Below are 19,912 nucleotides of genomic sequence, written 5' to 3' on the forward strand. Positions count from 1 at the left end.
TTCCTGAAGGCACTATAGTCACAAAGCATCTTCAATGCCAAAACTGTGTACAGTTTTGGTCGCCCTGTTATGGAAAAGACATTAAACTGGAAAGAGTACAGAGAAAATTTACGAGGACATTGCCAGGACTAGAGGGCCTGAGCTAGAGGGAGAGGTTGGCCAGGCTAGGTCTTTATTCCTTGGAACATAGGAGAATGAGGGGCAACCTTATAGAAATGTTTAAAATTATGAGAGGCATAGATAAGGTGGATGGTAACAGTCTTTTCCCCAGGGTAGGGGAGTCCAAAACCAGGGAGCATAGGTTTACAGCGAGGGGGAAAAGATTTAAAAGGGACCTGAGGGGCAACTGTATCATGCAGAGGATGGCGAGTATATGGAAAGAGCTGCGAGGGGAAGCTGTTGACGCAAGTACAATAGCATTATTTAATAAGCACTTGGATAGGTATGTGCAGGGGAGGGGTTTAGAGGGATATGGGCTTAATGCAAGAAATTGGGACTAGCTAGGTAGGTACCATGGTCGGCATGGACTCGTTGGGCCAAAGGGCCTGTATCTGTGCTGTATTGCTCTATGACTCTAAAGCTTAAAAATGTAGATGATTTAATTCCCCAAACAGTCAAGTGGGTTAAGATTGTGTTTAAATCAGAAGTTGCAGATTCATGTTCTTGCTGGTATTGTGTGGGCTCATCTCTATTCAGGACCAGGAGGATTGCTATAGTTGGTTTCATTAGCCTTAGATTTTGTGTGCACAGTGATCTGAATAAAGCACAGGTGTGGCTGAATTGCCAAAGTCCACTCCAGCTGTCCCAACACACAACCTCTGCACACACACGATGGGTTGAGGGAGGTAATGAGAGGCTGTGGAACTTTAAATTGGAAAGAATCAACGACACCAAGAGGGAAGGGATGAAAATTAACCCAAGGAAAATCAATGGAGTGATTTTAATAGCACTCACCCAATAGAAAAAGAGCAAATCACCCTACCCACATGCTTGTGTGAAGGTTTCTGTTTATATATGCCCAGCTGCTCAAGTTAATCAAGGTCCACCTTCACATGTATATCTAGCAAGACTATGCTGTCACTGGCACCAGAATGACATTCCTACGTGGCAACCTGAGTGCAAAGTGGCAGTATTCCCCTTCCAGCCCCTGCACAGAGGAATAATGGATTGAGACCAGAATAGCTTCAAAAACATACACCCACATTTGTCAAAATTTGAATGTTAAAGGCATAAGGATTGAGAGCTTAAAAAAAACACACAAGCCCCCTTCATTGTAGACTGAACCTCGACAGGAAACACTCAGCCCACACTCCACACATCTTCACTCGCAGGGGTGCCTCAGCGACTAATCAGCTCCTACACATTCCATGGGGCCTGGGCCACAATATTTCCCTCTGCTTGCTATTGTTTCCCTGCATGATAAAGGTGGAGGATTTTGTCAATGGGGTAGAAGTGAGTGCTAGGATTTAAAGATCAGGGCCAGCAAAATATTGCTGAAAATGCTAGAAATACTCAGGTCTGGCCGCATCTGTGGACAGAAAAGCAGGCCTAAGTTTTCAGATCAATGATCTTTCACACAAAAGGTCTCCAGCCTGACACATTAAATCAGTTTCTCCCTCCACAGATGTTGCTTGACCTGCTGAATACTTATAGGATTTTCTGTTTCTATTACATGGTTTCAATGGAAAAGTACGTTGCATGAGTCAGACTTTGAAATGTTTTGCTCACATAGAGAAAAATAATACACCTTGTCCTTGTTATAGATGGAAAACATTATAATCTGACAGTAAAGGTGGACAAGAGTGTTTGTCCTGTGCAGGATACTGGATTAGACTGGGAAGGCAAAATCTACAACTATACAGCTGACTACCGCTTGAATGTAATTACTCGAGGAAGTGGATTAATTCAACTTTATTATCTGTAAGTTATTTTTGTAAAACAACAGCTGTCTATATTATTCTTGCATACATAATAAACTGCTCTCACTTGACTAATAATTTTCTTTGTTAGAAATGAAAATGGACGTCAGGTTCCAGATTTAGTTCCAGTGGAAAGATTCCAAGAACCTGTGGTGCCAGCGTGCTCCAAGTTGGTTTTGGCATTTTCTGATGAAGCTTGCCAGTGTGCCAAGGTGGTGGGTGGCAAAGGAGCACAGCTGGCACAGCTGACCAAAATGCAGAAACGTTTTGAATGTCAGGTGCGTACAAAGAACAACATTCCCTCCTTGCTCTTACAGTGACCATGTCTCATCAGAAAGACCAGGCCTCCAACAGTGCATCACTCCCTCAGTAATGCACTTGAAAAATCAGCCTAGGTTTTCCAGTTTAAGCTTCTTGAGCAGGACGGGAACCAAGAGCCTCTGTGTCGGGACTGAGGGTACTGGCAACTGTGATACAGCTGACAATGACCACTGGGCCAAGGTTGAGGATGCCAAGGCGGTTAACGTCCCGAGGACAGCAGAATTAATGAAAAATGGAAAAGATCTGTATATGTGAAATAATACCCTGCTTCTTTGTCTTCCAGTTTTCTGTACCCAAAGGCCTTTGTGTCACTATTGAAGCTCTGAAATTCCAGATGAGAGTGGACAACAGTCTCCAGGAAGCTGTGGCAGAGTTAAACAATGTAGCTTGGTACTGTCAGCCTGAAGTAAAATGCATTTTTGTGAAACGATACAGAGGAGGTTTGAAACCCCTCACAGAGTACTTGAAAATCAAAAAATACTGCAGCTGCTGGAATTCTAAAAGCAAAAACAGAAAATGCTAGAAATACTCAGCTGAATACTTACAGAATTTTCTGTTTCCATTACATGGTTTCAATGGAAAAGTACATTGCACGAGTCAGACTTCGCTCACATGGAGAAAACAGAGTTAACCAATTTCCCAGTTCTGATGAAGGGTCTTCAACCTGAAAGGTTAACTCTGTTTCTCTTCCCACAGATGCAGCCAGATCTTTTGGATATTCCTAGCATTTCTGTTTCTATTTTATCACATGGTACTCTGTCAGAACAGTTTCAGCACGTGAGGGCCTGGGAGTGAAAGTCAGCTTCTGACCAGGAGTGTCACAGCCAGCAACAGACTTACCATTGGCCTATTCACCCTCCGTATCTGATGACACTCTTCACTGAAGCCACCACCAAACAATATTGAACATGGCTTAAAATGGAACAGACCACTGAACTCCCACTGAAGCTGAATTTCACCCCCTGTACCTCTGATCAACTGACAGAGTTAGCCTACCCCGAGTGCTTCTGTCATTTTCTGGTTTTGGTTTAACGCATCCATCACCTGCAGATTGTTCTCTTTGCTTCCCGATCCATTCAATTCCTCAAGCACTGTTCACATCTCAAGGCAGTCACCACTTATGTTGCTTTTATGCTGCACTGCAGTCAATATGGTTACATAGCAAGGTCCCACAAACTTCCAATGAGGTAACCTATCACATGTGCGTGGTGTTGTTGAACAATATTGAGTTAAGACAAAAGCTGAGGTAAAGGGAGAAGGTAGAGAGTGTTGGAGATCAGGGGAGTGGGGAACCCAAATCATGGAAGAAGCACTACCTGGGATCCCCACAATGACAAAAGACAGTCTTTAACAAATTTGATTCACTCCATGTAATATCAAGAAACTGAGTGTACTAAACCTGGCAAAGGCTATGGGAGCAGATGAGATCCTAACTGTAGTACTGAAGATGTGTGTCCCAACAGTATCTGCACCTCTATCCAGGCTGCTCCAGTACAGGTTAAACACCAGCATCTACTCAACAATATGGAAATTGCCCGGGTATATCCTGTCCACAAAGAGAACCACAGATCCAATCCAATTATCACCTAATAGTGTACTTTCAAACATCAGCAAGATGATGTTGTTGACAGTCCTATCAGTTGACACTTACTCACCAATAACCTATTTGCCAATGCCCACTTTGCATTTCCCCAGGACCACTTGGCTCCAGACCTCATCAGAGCTTTGACCCAAACATGGATAAAGGGTTGATTGCCAGAGGTGAAGTGACAGAGACTGCCTTTGAGTTCAGGGCAGCATTTGACCAAGTGTAGCATTAAGGACCGCTGGTGAAACAAAATTTTATGGACATCATGGGGAAAATATTCATACCTTGGGAAATTAAGCCAGTTACCATTGTTGGAAGTTAATCATCCTAACGTGACAACATCAATGTACGAGTTTCTCAGAGCAGTGTCTTAGAACCAACTATCTTCAGCTGCTACATCAAAGACCTTCTTTCCATCATAAGATCAGAGATGGGGATGTTTGTTGATGATTGTGCAATGTTCCATTCCATTTGCAACTCATCAGTGAAGTCCCCCATACCTGCACACAAGACCCATACAAATCTAGGGATGTTAAGTGGTAAATAACATTTATGCCACAAAAATGCCAGGCAAGATCATCTCCAAGGTAAAGTCTTATCAGTCACCCTTGGCAATAACCATTGCTGTCCTCTCCACCATAAATATCTTGGGATTAGCCTGGCAGGAAGGCTTTGGGGTATTGGGATGAACAGCCACACATATACAGTTCAACTGGGTATCTTGTGGCAAGTGACTCACCTCTTGACACCCAAAGCCTTTCTACTATCGACAAGTCAGGAGTGCAATGGAGCACTCTCTCCTTACCTAATCCAGTACAGCTCCAACAACACTCAAGAATCTGAGAATCATGCAGGCCAAAGCAACCCACTTGAATGATACACTATCCACTACTCCAAAAGTTTATATTCTTTACTACAGGCTACAGTACCCACAGTGAGCACCAACTTCAACACATAATTACTCATCTACTCCCAAACCCACATAATCACCAAGAAGGACAAGGGCAATGGGTTCCAGGGGAACACCACCACCTGTAAGTTCCCCTCCAGATCATACACCGTCTTGGCTAAGTACCACCATTCCTTTGTCATTGCTAAGTGTACATCCTGAAACCTGTCCCCCAGCAGCGTAGTGAGAGTACATTCAGTAGAACTGCAGCAGTTCAGGAAGGTGGCTCACTGCCATTTTCTCAAGAGTATTTAAGGATGGGTAATATACCTTGGTTTTACCAGTGATACCCAGATGCTGAAAAATGAATAAACTAAAGAAAAACTTACATTGTCCACATCTGGACTGATAATCTGATGCAAGACTCTCCTGGAGCCAATTGTGACCCATGTTGGGCCAGGGCAAGCTTCAGCCATAAAGCTCCTCTGGAAAATATTTGACTGACAGAAAAGCCACACACCCTGCTTTGTATTCTGTCAAGGGTGCATAAACTTTGCAATACTTTTAAAATGAAAAAATATATTTAACAAAAAAAATCTAAAACACATTCAAACATACACAAATAACTAATCACATTTCTCCAAACACAGTAATTCTATTAATTATTTTTTCTTTCCTTTTTTTTTTGCAATTGTAAGATCTCCATTGAAATGAATGGGCTTAGCGATCCTGTGGGAGGTCTAATCTAGTGTAGAGTATGAAAGCAGAACCTAGTGAAATGACAGAGAATTCCAGCAAGATCCTGCTCCACTACAGGGGTCCAAATGATGTGCTGCAGTGGAGTGCAGGCAGGAAAATAGCAGAAAGATTGACCACCTAATTCAGGACATCCACACCCATGCAGAACTCCCAAACTCACTAGTATTTCCGAGGTTACATGATGATAGTTCCAGCTAAACCCAGGAAAATCTGGATCATTGCCTATCTAAATGTGTATGTTATTCTACATTTGTTATCATTTCTTTGTGTTCCAACAGCACGATAAAGAAAGGAAACCTTCAGGAACTTTGCAACAGGTAAAATTGAAAAAAAATCAGGGAAGTTTTGCCCCTACTTAGCTTCATGTTGTTTATTTTACAAGAAATTATTGTGGGAATATTTCATACAGAAGTTTGGTTATGCAGCACTTTACAAACCAGCAAGGTCCAGTAACTGGCATTTCAGAGACAGCAGGTGACCTGATGGATATACAGCGACAAGGGACTAGCTGGGCCAACATTGGGGCAGCACCAAGGGAATGCCTGGGCAAAAATGGACCGATAAGGACAGGGGGCATAGCTGGATGATGGAGTGGCTGTGCTAACAGTGCACCTAGGCACATTTGATTAACTGGCACCCATGAAGTCCAGTGCCTACCAGGTATCTGAGTTTTGCTGATGTCAGTCAATCTGTACCACATCTTATTTCTTATTCAGAACCCACCAGAACAGACAAATGGTGTGCTCAAGAAAGTTGGATTCCACAGAATGGGCCAAGTATCGCTTCATCCGAAAATACCAAACAAAAACATTCTTTTGAACTCAATTAATATGTTTCACCATAGTTCATTAGCAAAATTTCCATTTTGGATCTCCTCCATTTTGAAAAGGAGGATTGCATAATTTAGATTTTGTCTATAATACTAAGGTCAGATCTGTGATTGCATTGCTAATGGAACATCCATGCTATCATGGTCTGGAATACTGCCTAATATTTTTTTCTCTGGAGATGTGAGGTGATAGTTTACATGAACATCTTTATGACCAGAGTGACAAAGATGTTAATAAAAAGAACAGTATTTGAGGGAACCTGACTATAAAGACAAGTATAAAGACCATTACCTGGAAATTTTAGGATGCTGTAGAATGGTGCAAAAGGTGGGTGTCACAAATCTTTTAGTCATTAGCCCACTGAATAAAATTTAATTTGTATTCAAGACCTCACAAATAAGGCATTGCCTATCCACATCAGTAAAAATTGGCCAGCTGCTCCTCATTAGCAAAGGCTAGGAAATATCTATTGTTTTTCTCATGAAGTGTTCGCTGCTGTGGGCTTTTGTACCCAAACTGTCTTTCAATGTTCCCCAGATGTATTGAGTTGTTCAGAGGCACCAAACTGGCTCCAGAGATAGAAAGTGCCATTCGTGATCAGCTGGCTGAACTGAAGCTGCTGGGAACCGAGGAGCGATTGGCCATCAGGTCCAGTGCAGCTGGGGAGGACACAGAGGATTCGTCCGCTGCTGGGCAGCTTAGCACCGAACTGGGGTTGAAGGGCTTTGACCAGGTGAGAAGATAAAGTTTTCTCTGGAGCATCAGTGGCTGAGTGGCGACCTGATAGAAGTATGTAAAATTATGAGAGGCATTGGACAGGGTGGATAGTCAAACTCTTTTTCACAGGGTGAAATGTCAAGTACTAGAGGGCTTAGCTTTGAGGTGGGATAGGGAAAGTTTAAAGGAAATTTTTGAGGCTTTTTTTTAAAACAGCAAGTTGTAGATGCCTGGAATGAGTTGCCAGGGGAATGGTGGAAGCAGAAATGATAGAAACATTCAACAGACATTTAGAGACACACATGAAAAGGTAGGAAATGGAGTGATATGGACCACATGCAGGCAATTGGGATTAGTTCAAATTAGTATCATGGTCTGCACAGACATGGTGGGCCAAAGGGCCTGTTCCTGTGCTGTACTGTTGTGTTCTATAAAACATTAAGACTAAACATGATAACATTAATGGGTGAGGAAGAAATTAATTTTTGTTGGCTCAATAGATGCAAGTGCAGCATTGCTAGGAAGTTGCTATGAGAAAGCTTCAGTTTGAAATTCCTGATTAATGTTCAGACAAAATTATCACTAATTTGTGACAAAAGTGAAGGAATACTTTCATCAATAATCGGAAGAATCCAATCAGATATGCTGGCTACCTCATCAATTCTCTGACTGACGTCCAATCAAGTAGGCGGCCATGTCAAGTGGACAGCAATAAATTTTACCCAATGAACATCCACTTTCACGGATGGATGGACTGTGTATAATGTAGAAAACCTTCAAACTCACCTGACACAGTTCTTTCCACCTCAGTACAGTAACGTGAAAACAGAACAGACACTTTAAACAGTTGAATGTGCTCTAATATGAAGGAATACTTTAGTTTTATAACTGAATGCCGTTATTAGTGAAGTAAATTAATACAGTTCAGTCATCTCACCTTTTGCTGACATATATGCAATGAATTACTAACAAGGCAGAGTGCCAGACCACCGCAGATGAACCCATGGAAGTGACTAATGGGAACCAAAATTAACCCAATGCAAGTTAATTGTGCATGGGTTAAAATTTCCATGGAAACATCTGATAACATTTGCTTTGGGCTTTTCATGTACTTCTGCACGTCAGTCCTTCTATTCAGCTCGGGGCTTAAGTGATGCCATGAACTGTTTCTGAAATTATTCATCCCTCACAGAGCTCAGTACCAGATTTTGTTTAAAAAGCTGGTTCTTTTCCAGTACAATGCAAACATTCTCATTTGGGACGGCTCCCTTCTGTTGCTAAACGGAAACACAAGAGATTCTGCAGATGCTGGAATCTGGAGCGACACACACACAAAGTGCTGGAGGAACTCAGAATTTATGGAGGGAAGTAAACAGTCAACGTTTCAGTCGAGACTCTTCATAGAGTCATAGAATAATACAGCACAGAAACAGGCCCTTTGGCCCATCTAGTCCATGCCGGCCTGATCTTCTGCCTAGTCCCATCTACCTGCACCCAGACCATATCCCTCCAAACCCTTCCCATCCATGTACCTATCCAAACTTCTCTTAAATGTTACAATTAAACCTGCATCTACCACTTCCTCTGGCAACTCGTTCCACACTCGCACCACCCTCTGAGTGAAGAAGTTTCCCCTCAGATTCCCCTAAAGCTATGTCCTCTAGTTCTAGTCTCACCCAACCTTAGGGGAAAAAGCCTGTGTACATTCAACCTATCTATACCCCTCATAATTTTGTATACCTCTATAAGATCTCCCCTCATTCTCCTGTGCTCCATGGAATAAAGTCCTAACCTATTAAACCTTTCCCCATAACTCAGGTCCTCAAGTCCCAGCAACATTCTTGTAAATTTTCTCTGCACTCTTTCAAGCTCATTGATATCTTTCCTGTTGGTAGGTGACCAGAACTGCACACAAGACTCCAAATTTGGCCTCACCAATGTCTTGTACAACTTCAGCATACCATCCCAACTCCTGTCCTCAATGCCCTGATTTATGAAGGCCAAAGTGCCAAAAGATCTCTTTACAATGCTATTTACCTGTGATGCCACTGTGGATCTGTATTCCCAGGTCCCTTTGTTCTACCGCATACCTCAGAGCCTTACCATTTCTGTGCAAATCTTACCCTGGTTTGTCCTCCCAAAGTGCAACACCTCGCACTTGTCTGCATTAAATTCCATCTGCCATTTTTCAGCCCATTTACGTAGCTGGTCAAGATCACGCTGCAAGCTTTGATAGCCTTCCTTGCTGTCCACTACGCCCCCAATCTTGGTGTCATCTGCAAATTTGCTGATCCAGTTTACCACATTATCATCTAAATCATTAATATAGATGATAAACAACAACAGACCCAGCACCGATCCCTGTGGCACACCACTAGTCACAGGCCTCCAGTCAGAGAGACAACCATCTACTATCACTCTGTGGCTTCTTCCGCTAAGCCAACGTTGAATCCAATTGACTACTCATCTTAAATGCCAAGTGACTTAACCTTCTGGACCACCTCCCATGTGGGACTTTGTCAAAGGTCTTGCTAAGTCCATGCAGACAATGTCCACTGCCTTTCCCTCATCGACCTTCTTGGTAACCTCCTCGAAAAACTCTAAGATTGGTTGGACGTGACCTACCATGCACAAGGCCATGTTGACTATCCCTAATCTGGCCCTGTCTATCCAAATACTGATATATCCTGTCCCTTAGAAAACCTTCCAATAATTTACCCACGACTGACATCAGGCTCACCAGCCTATAATTTCCCAGTTTATTCTTAGAGCCTTTCTTGAATAACTGAACTACATTAGCTATCCTTCAGTTCTCCGGCACCTCACCCGTGGCTAAGGACATCTTAAATATCTCCGCCAGGGCCCCTGCAATTTCTGCACTAGCCTCCCACAAGGTCTGAGGGGACACCTTGTCAGGCCCTGGGTATTCATCCACCTTAATTCGCCTCAAGACAGCCATCACTTCCTCTTCTGTAATCCAGATACGGTCCTGACCTCACTACTCTTTTGTTTCAGTTCTACAGTCTCTGTGTCTGTCTCCAGAGTAAATACAGATGCAAAAAATTAATTTAAGATCTCCACCAATCTCTTTCAGCTCCATGCATAGTTGACCACACTGATCTTCAGAAGTACCAACTTTGTCCCTTGCTACCCTTTTGCTCTTAATATGGCTATAGAAATCCTTGGGATTCTCTTTCACTCTGTCTGCCAGAGCAACCTTATGTCCTCTTTTTGATCTCCTGATTTCTCTCAAGTGTACTCTTGCATTTCTTACACTCTTCAAGAGCCTGATTTGATCCTAACTTCCAATACCTGATATGCGCCATGATCTTTTTCTTTACCAGGGCCTGAATATCCCTCAATTACCAAGGTTCCATAAACCTGTTAGCCTTGCCTTTTATTCAAACATGAACATACAGACTCTGTACTCTCAGTATTTCACTTTTGAAACCCTCCCACTTACTAAGCATCACTTTGCCGGAAAACAGCCTATCCCAATGCACATCTGCCAGATCCCTTCTGATGCCCAGTTGGTCTTACTCCAAATTAGAATCTCAACCAAAGGACCAGTCCTATCCTTCTCCATAAGTATCTTGAAACTAATGTAATTTTTGATCACTAGATCCAAACGGTCCCCCTACACACACTTCTGTCACCTGCCCTGTCTCGTAAGGGAGATCCAGTATCACGCTCTCTCTAGTTAGGACCTCTACGTATTCATTAAGGAAACTTTCCTGAACACATTTGACAAACTCTATCCCATCCAATCCCTTTACAGTATGGGAGTCTCAGTCAATATGTGGAAAGTTAAAATCGTCTACTATCACAACCTTATTTTTCTTGCAACTGTCTGCCATCTCTCTACAAACTTGTTGCTCTAAATCCCGCTGACTACTGGGAGGTCTATAATATAATCCCATTAACATGGTCATCCCTTTCTTATTCCTCAGTTCCAACCACATTGTCTCAGTAGACGAACCCTCCAGACAGTCCCCTCTGAGCCACACCATGACATTTTCCCTGATGAGTAATGCCACCTCACCACCCCCCACCCCCCACCCCAATACCTCCCTCTCGATCATGTCTAAAACATCGGAACCCCGTATGAAGGGTCCTGATGAAGGGTCTTGACCCAAAACATTGACTGTTTATTTCCCTCCATAGATGCTGCCTGACCTGTTGAGTCCTCCAGAATTTTGCACGTGTCCTTTCTGTAGCGGACACTGTTTGGTGCTTTCATTAATTACTCACAAATCTTACTTAGGAAAGCCAATTCAGAGAACTTGTTACCCTCCAACACCAACCCTTAATGTTCAGGTTGTAAGGTGCATACTGCTCTTTTAGTTGTTGCGCTAAGTTCATGTGTTGTTTTTCTTTTGCCCAACTGTGCAAAACAGCATTTAATGATGGGATCAATGCAGTTGTGTAATTTTACACAATGATTTTATTGTATTTCCTCAGGTGTGTGATGCTGTTCGAAAATGCTGGGCCTCTCTCTACTCTTTCCAAGCTGTGCAATATCGCAGGCAGCGGGGACAACCCGTACCATCGAACATGGGTGTGGTCATCCAACAGATGGTAGCAGCCCAGACAGCAGGTAAAACTTGTTCTTGCTGTTCAGAGATTAGCTCAACAACAGATCACAGCCAACTAGACTGGATTTCTCACCTGAAGTTCACTGAATTAAAGTCAGTAAACTCTACCAATTTATTGCTCAAGGGTTAAAGGTGAAAATTAGCCTCCAGGAAGCACAAAAGTGACCTTGGGGCTTCAACAACTTTGAAGTGGACATTACCTTCATTAGAACCTGTTAAGGCTCACAGGCACTTGTGGTAAACATGTAATTTAGGAAGAGCTGTAGGTTGGACTCTACTTTTGAAATTCATTACCACTGACTTCATTGGAGCCAAATTTCAGAAGCTGAGTCCAAGCACACAGACACATTTACGCCTAGCAACTAAAGATCAATTTCTAGAGGCATAGATTGTATGGAAACAATTTGTTATTTCTAGATATATGTAACAGAGCATAGAAATTAAAAATTAATAATCCAAATTAATTATTTTGTGCTCAAAATTTGTCCTCTAATTTGGATGACTCCTTTGGAAAGCACCTGTATTGAAGTGACCCTGAGCTTCCAGTTGCCTGTCACTTTAATTCTCCATCCTTCCTTCACTATGACTTCCCTCTGCCTTTGGCCTCCCTACACTGTTCCAACAAAGTTCAACTTAAGCTCAAAGATCGGCATCTCATCTTCCAGCTTGATACATTACAACCTTCAGCACTCAACATCAAATCAAACAACCTCTGGTAAGCAGGCATTCCAGTCTTTTGACTCACATTTCTATCACTCAGATATATTTTCTCTTTCTGGTATTTCAAAGATTTAAAGTAATTGCCAGAAGCATCAGAGGGAAGATAAGGACATTTTTTTTTTCACCCACTGAGTGGCAAGGCATTTGAAACTCACTGCCTGAAAAGACTGTTGAGGCAGAAGCCCTTGTATGTTTAAAATACACTTGATGTATACTCGAAAAGCCATGTCCTACAGGGCTGTGGAGCTTGTGCTGGAAGGTGGGATTAATTTGGCTAGTTCTTTTACAACCAGCACAGATACAATGGGCTGAATGGTCTTTTGTGCTGTACACCTTCTTTGATTCCATTGTTTGTCCTATTTATATCCCCTCCAGACATATTTTAGCCTTAACCAGCCTTTTATAGCCAGAACCACCAGAATATGTGTCACTTAATTACAGACCTTCCCTTTTATTCTCGCCGCCTCTTCTCCCTTCCTCTGAAATTGAAAACATGTTTTATTCCTAATTTGTCTCAGTCCTGTTGGAAGGTCATTGACCTGAAACGTTAACTCTGCTTTTCTCCCCACAGGTGCTGCCTGACATGCCAAGTAAATAAAATTAATAAACCTAATCCAAAAATAGAGAATGGAGGCATTTTCCAAGCCATTTGTAGTTTAGTTTGCATTCAGAACAAGTGACAGTTGGAGAATTTTTTGACTAGCTCTTTGAACCAACTGGGAAAAAAGGGGACAGGGTTTGGAAGGTAAAAGAATCGTGTAAATATGCAGGTGGATAAATATTCTAGTTTCAGCTTCATTACTTTTACAAAATATTTATTGACAATTCTCTTGGGAGATTAAATAAAGTTCATAATAATATTGGGGACATAGCAGGATCATAGGGAGTTATTTATGATAAAGAATGGGCTGAGTCAATTGCTCTTTGAACACATAATATGTACAACTTCACCTGATCAGTGGAAGAAACATGCATAATGATCTTAATCCCACTCAATAGAGCCAATTAAAATATTTCATTAGATTAACCAATTGCATTTCCATATGGTTAACCCCAGTTACATTTCTGGTTTACAAGATTCTGACTTTTCACAGTCATTGTCAGTCACTCAGAACTCTTAATATGAACATAACATTTAAAAACATAATGTTGATCTCAGCAAGAATTTTTCCATGCATCACTAGTGTAATCATTTTCCTTTCTTATCTTGCTTGTTCCATGACTTTGTTACAGGTGTAATGTTTACCTGTGATCCTCTCACTGGACATCCAGGCAGGTTGATTATCAATGCAAATTACGGTCTGGGAGAGGTAAGAAAGTTCAATTTCTGTTGCAGTCCTGATGTAAGATTAAAGTTAAAGTCAAGGAGCTTCAGAATGGCTCATACCTCGTTCAGTAACTCAATCTCACTAATAACATTTGGTTAAGGCAGTTATTGCACAGTGGCAGAGCTAGTACAGCTGCTGCCTCACAGATCCAGCAAATCAAGTTCAAACCTGACCTCTGGTGGTGTGTGTGTGTGTGTGGAGTTTGCATGCTCTCCCTGAGATTGTATGGGTGTCTCCTAGATGCTCTGATATCCTCCCACATCTCAAAGACGTGTTTTGGTAGGTTAGTTGGCCACTAGCGTGTAGGTCAGTGGTAGAATCTGGGAGGAATTGATGGGAATGTGGGTATAATAGATTACAGGGAAAATCAGTAGGAAATAGGATTGGTTAGTTGGTTAAATTGGTTTAATATTGTCACGTACCAAGGTACAGTGAAAAACTTTGTTTTGCATTTGCAATTATTTTGCATTTGAATTGCTCTGTAAACTAGCATAGGCTAAAACGGCCTCCTTCTATGTAATAACAAAAGAAGAAACATGTATACAAATTTATAAATGATAGCATACAACTGTCTATTAATCCCTCTTGTGTATTCTTGTGTGTCTCTTGCATCCTTCTCTGTAATTCAACTCAACCTGATATATGATCTATATATAGTCTACATTCCCAAGAATGACTGCTTTCTTATATTGGGTGGGACCTTGCCACCTACAGTCCACTCACTCTGACCAGACGTTTTCCTTACTTGTCCTTGACAGTGAAGTGGTGCTGAGGCCCAACCCCACCCCTGAAACACCCAAGAAAACCTTTGTCACAGCTACAAAAATTATGCCCCCAGTTTTGGGTGTCAAAGCTTGAGGAATAATTTTTCTAGGTCTGGAATAGTTTGAATGTCTCTGTATTCAAGGACATTTAATAGTATGAAATTTAAGTAAATAATTTAAAATAATTAAAATTATAAATTAAAAAATATATATTTAGTTAACTAAAACAGTTAAGTAATTAAACATGTTAAATAAAAGGAAAATGTTTTATCTTCTCCCATGCCTTCTAAATCTATGGTCCACAATCCCATTGAATCAGTTGGTTCTCAGAGCCTGTCTCAGGCTTGACATGGTTTTGGACCACAACTTTTTATAACATTGGCCGGGGGGGGGGGGGGGGGCACTTGTCACATTAGTTGGAGCTTAGCACTGCAATATAATTGTTTGCAAAAAGTTTAAATATACTTCTGCTGTCCCACTAAGTATTGCCAAATTGCAGTTTTAAAAAATAATTCTTTGTTTCTTGTTTAAAAATAATTTCAAAAGAGTAAATTAACAAATATTATCATCAAATATACCCTTCAGCTTTGAGCAGTAAGGCCTTTCTATAAAAGGTGCTTCAATTGAAGCAAGTTCATAATGACTCGTCTATACTTACTGAGAGCCTTAAAATAGATTAACAAAACAAATAAAATGCATAGCAGCAGCTCACGGGCTTCCTGTTTAGCACCTCTCAAACCTGTGTCCTCTACTACCACCTAGAAAAAACACAGGCAGCAGATAGAAGGGGATATCACCACATGGGGGTTCCCTTCAAGTTACATATGGTCCTGACTCGAAAATATATCCTATTGTTCTGTCTGCATTGAGTCTAAACACAGGAATCCCTTGTCCAACAGACCGATAGAAATACCTTTAGCAAAGAGCCTAGAATATAAAAGCAAGGATGTACTGCAGAGGCTTTATAAGGTGTTGGTCAGACCACATTTGGAATATTGAGAGCAATTTTGGGCCCCGTATCTAAGAAAGGATATGCTGGCCCCAGAGGAGGTTCACAAGAATGATCCCAGGAATAAAAGGCTTAATATATGAGGAGTGTTTGATGCTTCTGGTCCTGTACTCGATGGAATTCAGAAGGATGAGGAGGGATCTCATTGAAACCTACTGGAGTTTAAAGGCCTGGATAGAGTGGATGTGGAGTGGATGTTTCCACTAGGATCTGAGAGCACAGCATCAGACTAAAGAGACGTTCCTTTAAAACTGAGATGAGGAGGAATTTTTTCAGCCAGAGGGTAGTAAATCTGTGGAATTTATTGCCACTGAGGGCTGTGGAAGCCAAGTCATTGGGTGCTTTTAATGCAGAGATTGATAGGTTCTTGATTGGAAAGGGGGTTAAAGGGAGAAGGTGGGAGAATGGGGATGAAAAAAATCAGCCATGATTGAATGGCGGACCAGACTCACTGGGCCAAACGGCTTAATTCTGTTCCTAAATCTTATGGACTTATGGGACTTCAGTAGTTCCAAAATGTGACACATGATTTTAAGGGAATTAAAGATGGATAATAAATTTTAACCTTTCTAGCAGGGATTGTAACGGGTAAATGAACAATAATAAAGATTCTTACCTAATTTATAGTCAAAGCCAAATCACAAAATAATGACTCAGCATTGCTTAATTACAGACTTCAAAGCATTGGTGTTCTTTCTGTTAACCACTCCTGCCTGACTAATTGAACTGCCTTTTCATATCTTATGAGACTATAGTCCAGCTGCTGTGGTCCATCCTCAGTTCCAATGTTAAGGAACTATCCAAACTCTCAATAATTCAGTGGAACATTGCTGAATTGCGAAACCATTTTCAGAAAATTATTTTCTGCTTCATCATTTAGGATAAAAAGGGAGGTGTACCGAAAGAGTAAAAAACAAAATGCTGGGAGAACTCAGTGTGTTGAGAGCAGTATCTGTGGGGGGAAAGGAATGGTCGACATTTCAGGTTGAAACCCTGTATCAAGACCAATGCAGGGTTTCAACCTGAAATGTTGACAATTCCTCACCCCCACCACCGCGCCCCCACCCCACAAAGATGCTGCTTCACCCGCTGAGTTCCTCCAGCAGTTTGTTGTCTGCTCCAGATTCCAGCATCTGCAGTCCTTGTGTCCGTTTATTGGAAAGAACTTAACCAGTTGGAAGATGTCTTTGAAATCCAGATTTGCGATTGATTTACCATATGCTGAGTGGAAAATAATTTCTTGGTCTGAGCTGTTCAAAACAAGGATTATATATGAACCAAGAGCTATTCTTGGAGAGCCCCAGGAATGGTGTGTGGTCTTGTGCTCAGCAGTAAAATGTAAGACCCATTTTGGTCTTCCATTTCACTTCACCTGAAATTCCCATACCAACGTGCTCCAGATCCTGATCATTGCCAAGTTCAAACAGGAGAAAGATGCTTTGATGATGGTCCTACCTCAAAACACATTGCAATGCATTTCTTGCCACCATGTATCTATTTATCTATCAATTCCCTCTTCCAGAGCAAAATCAAAACAATTTCAAATGTTTTTCTTTGGCCTTAAACAGAGGTAATTTCAAGGGAGATCTTCCCATATAGCTGTTGACTCTATTTCCTTCTCTTATTTCAGTCTGTAGTTAGTGGCAGTGTGATGCCAGACACCATCATCCTCTCCCACAGTCGTAACGGTTCATGCCAAATCATCAAGGAGGAAACAGGATCAAAGAAGCAGCAAGTGGTGCAAGCTCGTAAGTAAAAACAAAAGATTTGCATTTATACATTACTTCCCATGATCTCAGGATGCTCCGTAGGTTTTACAGCTGATGAAATACTCTTTCTGTGATAACACTGGAAGCAAGGTAGCTAATATGTATAAAGCAAGCTTCCACAATTAACATTAATGATAATGGCCAGATGATCTGGTTTATGGCAAATATTATCCAGGATAAAGTAAATAACTTAGAACCATACAGCACAAAACAGGTCCTTCGGCCCACCATGTTGTGCCATCCATCAAACCACCCTCATACTACCTAACCCCTTCCTCCCACATATCCCCCCATCCCACACTCCTCCATATGCCTATCCAACAAGCTCTTGAACCTGTTCAATGTATCTGCCTCCACCACCACCCCAGGCAGTGCATTCCATGCACCAACCACTCTCTGGGTGAAAAACCTCCCCCTGACATCTCCCCTGAACCTCCCACCCATAACCTTAAAGCCATGCCCTCTCGCCTTGAGCAGTGGTGCCCTGGGAAGGAGGCGCTGACTGTCTACTCTGTCTATTCCTCTCAGTATTTTATATACCTCTATCATGTCTCCTCTCATCCTCCTCCTTTCCAGTGAATAAAGCCCTAGCACCTTAAGCCTCTCCTCATATTCAATACTCTCTAATCCAGGCAGCATCCTGGTAAATCTCCTCTGCACCCTCTCCAACGCCTCCACATCCTTCCTATAATGAGGCAACCAGAACTGAACACAGTACTCTAAGTGTGGCCTAACTAGAGTTTTGTAAAGCTGCATCATCACCTCACGGCTCTTAAACTCAATCCCGCGATTTATGAAAGCCAACATCCCATTGGCCTTCTTAACTGCTCTTTCCACCTGTGAGGCAACTTTCAATGAACTGTGAATATGAACCCCCAGATCCCTCTGCTCCTCCACACTGCCAAGTACCTTGCCATTTACCCAGTACTCTGTCCTGGAGTTTGTCCTTCCAAAGTGTACCACCTCACACTCCTCCGGATTGAACTCCATCTGCCACTTGTCAGCCCAGCTCTGCATCCTATCAATATCCCTCTGTAAGCTCCGACAGCCCTCCACACTATCCACAACACCGCCTATCTTAGTGTTGTCCGCAAACTTACTAACCCAGCCCTCCACCCCCTCATCTAAGTCATCTATAAATATCACAAAAAGTAGAGGTCCCAGAACCGATCCCTGCGGGACACCACTAGTCACTGCCTTCCAATCCGAGGGCACTCCTTCCACCACAACCCTCTGCTTTCTACATGCAAGCCAATTCCTAATCCACACAGCCAAGCTTCCTTGGATCCCTTGGCCTCTGACCTTCTGAAGAAGCCTACCATGAGGAACCTTATCAAACGCCTTACTAAAATCCATGTAAACCACATCCACCGCACTGCCCTCATCAATCTTCCTGGTCACCTCCTCAAAGAACTCTTCTTTGAAGTAAAAATAAATTTTGACTTTTTTTGTAATGTTGCTTTAGATAAATGAAATCTAAAACCTTTGCAATTTATTGTAAATTGATGGTATTAATCTGCTTTAATTCCAGTTGAAGGTGGGGTTGTGTATGAAAATACCATAACATCACAAACTACGCAGTGCTGTATCAGTGAGGAGAGCATTCTGCAGTTAGGACAAGTGGCACTTCAGGTTTGTAATCCAATTAATTTAGATCCCAAAACATTATTTTTCACAACAGTAATTTGTGTTGAGACATTGATCTTATAAATACTTATGAAATATGAAAATATAGCAATATAAATTTTTAATATATCACAATTAGAGATGCAGGCAGTAATAGTAGAAATTGCAGTGTGAACTGCGTGTTGAGGAAGTCCAAGACATTTTGCGTGTCCGAGGAGATCACACATACAAACAACTGTCTACAGTTGTCTATCCTCAGACTTAAGGCTTCAAAATAAGGGAGAGAAGTACAAGACCACACATCAGGCTGTGAAGAAGCTACATAAACATTCAGAAAAGAATAGGTAGGTAAGTTGGCAATGAAAAATAAATATTGGGCAGAACACCAGTGCTAACTTCCCCCTTGTTCTTTCAAATGGAGCCATTTGATGTTTTACATCCACCTAAGAGGGTATATGAAAACTCGGAAATAATGTCCTACCCAAAAGAGATGATGTTCAACAGGATAACTCTCTCAGTAATGCACTGAACTATCAGCCTAGATTGTTATGCTTAAGTCACTTGAAAGGATTCAAATTTATATGTTTCTGACTTCCACTGAGATAAAAGAATAGAATGATAAAATACTAAATGTCCAATAATGCATATGATGCAATTGTTTTTAAGGGGCATCTTGCAAAGGTATTATTAATTAGATCACGACTTGAACATTACGGAGACTCGCAAGAGACTGCAGATGCAGGAATCTGATGCAAAAAATTAGCTGCTGGAGGAACTCAGGGTCAGGCAGCATCTGTGGAGGGAAATAGACAGTCGATGTTTCAGGTCAAGACCCTTCTACTGGACTGAAAAACTAGAGGGGAGATAGTCAGAATAAAGAAGTGAGGAAAAGGGGTGGGGCAAAGGTTGGCAAGCGATAGGTGGATCCCAGTGAGGGGTTCGTTGGCAGATTGGAGTCAGGTGGGGAAGGGATGGGTGGAGAGATCATCAGAGGCTGGGAGGTGATAAGTGGAGACAACAAAGTGCTGCAGATGATAGAATCTGATAAGAAAGGAAGGTGAAGTTTGAACATTGTGCC

At 41.8% G+C, this 19,912-nt stretch overlaps 1 protein-coding gene across 1 annotated transcript in view; it reads left to right on the top strand.

The window, feature by feature from the left end:
• Positions 1 to 19,912, top strand: part of LOC127577460 (uncharacterized) — a 44,130-nt gene that overhangs the window by 15,731 nt on the left and 8,487 nt on the right. Inside the window, exons 10-18 of the mRNA XM_052028683.1 lie at positions 1,764 to 1,920; positions 2,011 to 2,197; positions 2,524 to 2,630; positions 5,755 to 5,793; positions 6,844 to 7,039; positions 11,485 to 11,620; positions 13,572 to 13,648; positions 17,070 to 17,187; positions 18,740 to 18,840. Coding sequence (XP_051884643.1) covers positions 1,764 to 1,920; positions 2,011 to 2,197; positions 2,524 to 2,630; positions 5,755 to 5,793; positions 6,844 to 7,039; positions 11,485 to 11,620; positions 13,572 to 13,648; positions 17,070 to 17,187; positions 18,740 to 18,840 — 1,118 coding nt within the window. The remainder of the gene's footprint in view (positions 1 to 1,763; positions 1,921 to 2,010; positions 2,198 to 2,523; positions 2,631 to 5,754; positions 5,794 to 6,843; positions 7,040 to 11,484; positions 11,621 to 13,571; positions 13,649 to 17,069; positions 17,188 to 18,739; positions 18,841 to 19,912) is intronic.

This window comes from Pristis pectinata, chromosome 13, assembly GCF_009764475.1.
Source record: "Pristis pectinata isolate sPriPec2 chromosome 13, sPriPec2.1.pri, whole genome shotgun sequence".
Lineage (NCBI taxonomy): Eukaryota > Metazoa > Chordata > Chondrichthyes > Rhinopristiformes > Pristidae > Pristis > Pristis pectinata.